The sequence below is a fragment of the Rhea americana genome, unplaced genomic scaffold (assembly GCF_003343005.1).
Source record: "Rhea americana isolate MKP2758 unplaced genomic scaffold, rheAme1 scaffold_95, whole genome shotgun sequence".
Classification (NCBI taxonomy): Eukaryota; Metazoa; Chordata; class Aves; order Rheiformes; family Rheidae; genus Rhea; species Rhea americana.
In genome coordinates, this window is record NW_028187144.1 from 3,408,572 (window position 1) to 3,415,984 (window position 7,413).

The following is a 7,413-nucleotide window of genomic DNA, read 5'->3' on the forward strand; positions in this document are numbered from 1 at the left end:
TAGGTGACCCTGCTGAGCAGGCAGGTTGGACTAGATGATCTCCAGAGGTCCCTTCCAACCTTACTGATTCTGTGATTCTATGATCATTACCCTAACTTAAACCTCCATGTTTGTTTGCCCCCTTTTTAAAAGGTGGAAACAGTACTTCAAAACAATAACCCTTTGTCATAATGTGCTGTAACACCAGTGGCAAAATAGTCATGACAAACTACAAGCATCTTTGCTATTGCTCCCCTCCATATTTTGGTTGAAAATACTGCAAAAATACATGAAGTTCAGTTGAGCAAGAATTAAGAAAATACAGAATAATACTTCAGGTAAATAATTCAAAAAACTTGCCTTCCATAATCCTCTAGTGCCTTCCTTCTGGTAGATCTGTATAAAGTTTCCCATCATGCTTCCTCGTATCGTACTACCTTGGGCTTGCATTCTGATCTGAGATTTATTTGAARATGAAAATAAAAAAATAAACACTTTCAAATATAAGATCAGTAATAGTTTAGCACAGTTTTACCATCATTGTAAATTACCAACTTAAGTCAATTTTCTCCTTGAAAACAATTTGGTAGCTGGTATTATCATAACCATGATGCAATCTTTTTAAGTGYCTTAGCTATCTGCTGCCTGAAGCTGCTAATTTGGAACATGTATGTGGTGTAGTTAGCTGCATTAAGTCATCTCTATTTCTATACTCATCTCCATTTATATTAGGCTGACAGATGCTTTCTGCAGAATGTCCTTTATAATGTTGTCACGGGGACATTTTAAAATGAAAGGTTAAAAAGATTAAGTTTTCAGCTAGTAAGAACCAATTTCTTTGGTCTTTTGGATTTCTGACAATGTCCTTRGGAAACTACCCTTTAAATGCTAAATATATACATTTGGTGACAAGACAGTCAGTATATGGATATAGCTGAGAAATAACTAGTTGAAGCCATGCTTGAAACAAAYGAATTTATGATTAATTTGCATGTTAAAGGCATTAATTTGCATGTTAAAGTTGCTTGTTGATTTTCTAAGTTAAATACCAATAACTTTTTGTTAACTGGAAAAGAAGGTCCCCAAGAATCATTAAACTAGTAGATTCTAAAGAGGCAATGGTTTCAGACTCAGTTCAAATGACTGATAACTAGCTGCAGCGCTATTTCCAGGGGCACTGGACTACAAAGCCTCTAGCAGAAACAAAGAGAACTTGACATATGGTATTTTCTCAAGAATCATTTAAATCAAAAACCAATCACCAGAATTCTTACCTCTGAACTGTCCTTTGCATACTTTAAGCACTACAATCATTCTACAGCAACAGTATTTCAAGAAAATTAAAATCCCAGATTAAAACATGCAGTAGGTCTTCCACACACACATTATAACATGAAAGTTACAATAAGAGCAATTTTCATCTATTCTTTTTTTTCCAAATAGAGAAAGAAATAGCACATGGCTCCAACTACCTCTCCAGCCATCAGTTTCCAAGGACAAACTTTAAATAACTAGTGTGGAACAGAAGGAGGATCCAAAAATTCAGGACATGACTACRTTTTTGAGAAGGTAGTTTAAGAGACAAGAATAAATGCTGTTACAAAACAGAATCACACATGCGTAGCCAGATTCTGCATTTCTTCAAGACAACAAAAGAAACTATACTAAAGTCAAACTACGTAAAGCATAATTACCTTTAAGACATCTGTAGGGTTGGCAATAGATGATGAAATTACTCCCGAAAGAACACCACATAGAATATTTATTGTCAGAGTTTCATCTATTCCATCAACAGAGAAAAAAACAGTTTAGCTACAGATTTAGGAAACAAAAGGTATCACGGCAGAATGATACCTCCCTTCCTATAACTAGGGGGAACAGCTGACTACAGAAGTCTTAATCTGCTGACAGAAGTTTCCCTTGCTGGCTCATTTTGTTGTATTTGGTACACAGAATGTCTTCCTTTAAGACTTATTCAAGCTACTGCAACAAGTTAAAAAAACCACCTTCAAGCAGACTAGTTTAAGACAAAAACCTCACCTTCTGGATGCTCAACAAACATTCTTTTCAAACTTTGGTAAGTGCCTATTTTTATGGTTCCATATGAAGCTTGGCGTAGCATTGCAGGTGCAATCCTGTAAAACAGGCAGTAACTGAATTTATTAAAAATTGTCAAAGACTGAATGATTAATAAACATGGGGGAAACTGACCACAAGATATCTACCACTGAAAGKTTTGTTCATTTACCTTTTTAATTTAAACTCCCTGTAGACAAAACAAGGCTATATATAAAGATAACAAGAACATGAACAAACAGTGGAGGGATTGTTTTAGACCATGCCTCAACATGTGGTCTATAAAATAGCAGGCAAACTTATCTGAAATAACTGCAAACTACTTACCCTCCCCTGCCAGTCTTTTTTTGGAAGACAAGCACACACTTATTCACACAAAAAATAGAGGAAAATTTGGTTTAATCCACATTCACTTTTTTCCTAAATGAAAGTTACAATGACTGTAGCAATACTGCATAGAATAACTTTACACTTTGCTATATTTTAATTTAAAATAACTCTGAGCAGAAATACTGATACAGAGTGCAAAGATGGAAGTATTCTAAGCTTGAGCTTTGTTTCTTAATTCTTTGATGAGAACATTAGATTTCTCCAAATACCTTTTCAAACTGAAACTAAAGAGTTTAAATACTACAGCTTATGCTCATTTTCAATAGATTGTTCAGAAACTACTACTGTAAGTCAATTAGTTTATTTTACCCAGAGTACAAAGCTTTCAATCCTTCTTCTTTGCATATTCTCACTAGTGCATGCACCATTCCACGGTAGCGGATCTCTTTATATTTGGCATCATTAACTTGACCTTGAACCTGTAGACGTGTTTTGGTCAGATCAATTGGGAAAGTACCTTAAAAAAATAAAATTGAAGAGAAAGTCTATTAAGTCAATTAAATTCTTTCCTAATCAAAGATGACAAAGAACATCATACGAGTCACTGTAGCATCTATTATATACCAAAAGATATAAAATTCCCTAATCAGGGAAGTGTATCATGTCTATTAAGGCTCTGTTGAAAACAGAAAAACCAGATGACACAGAATGAACTAAACCAAGATCAGAGCCCTACCTGCTTCCTATCCATTTGTTTTGTATTCAGAAAAGCTATTATAACCAGTCAACACCATATTGCCTGAAAACACAAAAAAACATAACAAATGGGACACCCCAATCACAGTCAGCCACAAAAGTTGTACAAGTTTGTATTCTTCTAGTGTCTTTGGAGAAAGTTTAATTAAAAGGAAAGAAATAGATGCTATAGAACAAGCTATATGGATGCTCACCTAAGGTCTAAGAAAGCAACAGCAGCACTACCCATTTCCATTACTGCTTTTCCAGACCATTGTCACAGTCTGTTTTCCCATGATTAAAAGTCTATAAAGCATTAGAATACTCCACCACAGCTGCTTCTTTAGTAAAAGACTACCTCAACATTTAGTACTCACCTAAACACTATGCGGAATCTGAATAAGTTTCCTCCTTTAACCTTCTAACCAGGTTTACCTGATTAGAAAAGCACAGCTTCTATGGATTGCTCATCTTTCCTTGGAAAGATTTTGCACTGTTGGCCACTACCAGATCAAAATCTCAACTCAAGTTTGAACAAGATTCATGAGAAGAGACGAGGTAGAAGACAAAACATCAGACAGACTCTATTTGCAATTCTGACATAAGATACCAGGCTAATTATGAAAATAAAACTCTATTTTTTAAGTAGCAAAATAGTTCCTTTATTTTCACATAACTATCTGGTAAGTTTTAAAAGGATGTTAGTATTTTAGGTTTGTCTTTAGACACTTAGATGTCAAATATATTATTTCAGTATAGTAATTATTCTATGTAATATACTAAATAAATCTAAGCATTCAAGTCAAATCAGCCACTGACATTCAAGAAAAAAAAGAATGTAAACCTGAAACAGAGCTACTCAAAAAAGCTAAAAAGAACAATTTTACTAGTTAAGAGCTTATCTACCCTAGAAAAGAAAGGGTAGGTAGACTTATGAGCATTGTCTATAAACAGATCAAAACACTGAACAAGGGATAGAAGCCAAAGGACAAAGTCTGTATAAAAACAAGACAGATACAAGTCTACAGAAAAGCACTTCAACATTGTAACAAGGTTCTGAGCAACTTTTCAATTCACAGTGGAGGAAAAACTCTTATGTTTCACTCTAAAGCCAACTATACAATACAGCATCACTGATAGACCTGACAGAACCAAGCCTGTTTTAGAAGGGACCCTCTGAGTCAAGAAAATCATGTAAACAGTTAAAAAGTGCTTACCACACTCTGCAGTGATTGATGCTAAACCTCCGTAGATAAATGGCTTCCAGTTCAAGGCTGACATTATTGATTCTTCTTTCTGTGAAAGATAACAATGATTTAAAGCTTTTATGGATAAAGCTAGTTTATATAAGCACATGTGCATCTGCAACATTTGTCAATTACAGCACTAAGTGGGGTGCACATGCTAAGTTTTAACACAACTTCATGCTTTATGCATTTAAGCTGAACTTTCCAAACAGGCTAAGGGGAACAAACCATTTAGTATCTTCAACAACCAGAACAAAGGTAATACTGAAGAAAGGCATCTGGATTCAAATCAATGAACCAGTTAGCTGATTGTCTCTCTGAACAAATCAGTTGTTTGGTTCAATCAGTTGTTTTAGAGCAATCATTATCCTCATAGTGAAAGATGAAAATAGTTCATCTTTCAGACATCTTAAGGAGCACTGCAATGAATAACTTCTGATAATTCTGTCCAAACAAATTTTGATTACATTCTGGAATCAAGTGGAATTTTAAGGCTAATATTATTGAAATTCTGTCCTTTCATTCTGATATCAAGATTAACATGTCCAGAAAATATGGGAACACAGTATATTCTGCTCCCATTAAGGTATTCATTCTCACTAATGTTWCATGAAACTACTGTATAGAAATGCATAAGGCTTTTTACTGTAAAARAAGCTGTTTTGACTTGGAAGTTAAGCGACTTTGACAAAGAAGTAACTGCAAATGGTAAGTATTCAATGATATATGCTTGGCAAGAAGCTAGAGTAATCCAATGATAATCTTAGAAAAGRTAAGAATTGCAAACCAGACTAGTCCAGCTTATTCAAGTTTGTCCTTCCCAAATCCAGCAGACCTCTTCACAGGTTCTTTTTCCTTACTCAAACACTCTACTTTTTTTTTTAATAATATCCTCCTAAAATCTTTGGATTCTACAATCTTTCATACATGAGTCTCATGCAATAGTTGTATTTAACACTGTACTTTGCTTGCATTTTCTACTCCCTGTTACTTCGTTTATATAGCTGTATCAGCTGAAAAAAGTCCCAGATGTGTTCACTAGTTATTTGGCACTAATTCTAAAATTGAACCTTCTTTGATGCCAATAATAAYGTCCAAACAAAGCTAACAAAACATGCACATGCTAAGCATGCCTGATGAATAGTTACTGTAGACCTACTTTTCTCCTGTCATCTTTATTTTATGAAAAAAAATACCCGGTCTTCAGTCTTCTGACACTTGAAAAAGGCTATAGGAACTCATAGCACACTTCAAATACTCAAACAAGTCAACAGAAATTCAGCTTACTCTTCAGGCTTCTGAAGAGAACATCACTGATGTACAAAACAAAATAAAGTGCAAGCAAATGCACTCACTATAGAGCCAGAAGCAGAGCAGCAATCAGGAACCACTGGCAAGGACTGTGCCAGCTTTTGAATATGAAAGCAGCAGAGCCGCATCATGTGTATGACACTGCACAGGAAGGACGGAGGCCACTTCCAATTCCAAGTACCTTATATTCCTCTGTGCTCCATGATTTATGACAGACTCATGATTAACAGAGGCAGAGCCAGGTTAGTTTTCCCTATCAGCAGCAACACACACGCTCCTTTGCTTTAAATAGATCTTATTATCCAGATTAAAAATACCAGTTAAAAAATGTAACTATGTTGAAAGTAAAAATTGTATCTTTCACAAATACAACATGATTAATACAAAACTTTAAAAGATACCTGCACTATTGTTTATATTTCATTCACCCTAAGCAGTGAACACTACTCAGTTTTGCCCTGTAATTCTGGTGCACTAGCACAATGCTGAAGCRTGCAAGCTCTGTAAATAAATTTTTCTATTTAGATATATTTACTARTACTAACGGAATGAACCTTGGATACACATAGGATACTCAGATACAGATACTTTTAGAGAGCACTTTTCMCTTGACATATCCCAAGATTAAACCTTGTATGTTTGCTGTCAAAGCTTGTGCCTCTGTAGGGCTTACAATGCTGGTCTCTTTGCCTGTCATTTTGGTCAAATCAGCAACTTTGAATCTTTCCATTTACCTCTATCTTCCACCCCTTCCATACTTACAGGAAGAAAAAACCACAGTGGTAGGACTTAGCTCAAAAAAGAACAAGCAACTTTGCTCCTTCAACTCAACTGTCTAATTTCTTGACTTTATCTTTCACCCAGAATTTATTCCYTACACTGGTAAGAAAAATAGTAAGCATCTCCTTAGAAGAACTTCGTATTTAGATGCTTGAGTTTTATCTTTAATGGAGTCTAGTCATCATTATAGATTAAACTGATGTCCTCAATTTTATTAAGATAAAAAAAATAGCTTCAGGGAAGACTATTTTTTTGGTGATGACTAAGGGGACCCAGTAAGGTAGAAAAGCAATGCTAATCAGTACAGGACACTGGGTAAGATTAATACAAAGAGTTCTCCATACACTACATGCAAAAAACAGTACTATTTTGCTTGCTTTTACTTGGCAGTATGATAAAATCAAAGGCCCAGATTTTGTAAGAGAACACATTACTGAAAACAGTTCTCTGTTAGAGAACAGACTTCAGAAGTCTAACACCACGTTCTTCACTGGTTAACTTTAAGGCTTGTAATATCAYTCACATTATGCACCACAGAAGACAYCTCAATTCATAGTTTTAACTTTTTTTTAACAGATTTGACTCCTGAATGCTACAGAAGATTTATGTTAGATGACTTACTACTCCTAAAGAATTAGCACCTGTAATATAAGCATGTCTATATGAATATGATTAAAGACTACTTTCTGAGTGCACAGACCACACTTCCCAAATGCATAGCACTTAGACTTCCTCAAATATGATGTAGTCAGGGCTAAGACTAGTAGCCATTGTATTAAACCCTAGCAAAATAGCAACTTTCTTTAAAGGATGGAAGTCAATGCAACTCCCCGCAACCAAAGACATCCCCTAAGAAGCACTGCCAGTCTGTGAACACCTCTAGCCAGACACAGCAACAGCATCTAGGAAGGCAGGCAACATCCAGCGTGCCGATTAACTTCCTCTCGGCGACAAC

The 7,413-nt window shown here is 35.3% G+C and overlaps 1 protein-coding gene across 3 annotated transcripts in view; it reads right to left on the bottom strand.

Moving 5' to 3' along the window:
* Window positions 1-7,413, bottom strand: part of SLC25A30 (solute carrier family 25 member 30) — a 14,762-nt gene that overhangs the window by 6,723 nt on the left and 626 nt on the right. Inside the window, exons 1-6 of one of the 3 annotated variants that reach the window (XM_085324971.1) lie at window positions 4,338-4,422; window positions 3,122-3,184; window positions 2,755-2,902; window positions 2,020-2,114; window positions 1,674-1,759; window positions 340-435 (exon numbers count right to left, since the gene is read on the bottom strand). In XM_085324971.1, the coding sequence (XP_085181097.1) occupies window positions 340-435; window positions 1,674-1,759; window positions 2,020-2,114; window positions 2,755-2,813 (336 nt within the window). In that variant the 5' untranslated portion in view covers window positions 2,814-2,902; window positions 3,122-3,184; window positions 4,338-4,422. Of the gene's footprint in view, window positions 1-335; window positions 436-1,673; window positions 1,760-2,019; window positions 2,115-2,754; window positions 2,903-3,121; window positions 3,185-4,337; window positions 4,423-7,413 lie in introns of those variants that run through there. The other 2 variants (XM_085324972.1, XM_085324970.1) reach the window with 2 other exon arrangements.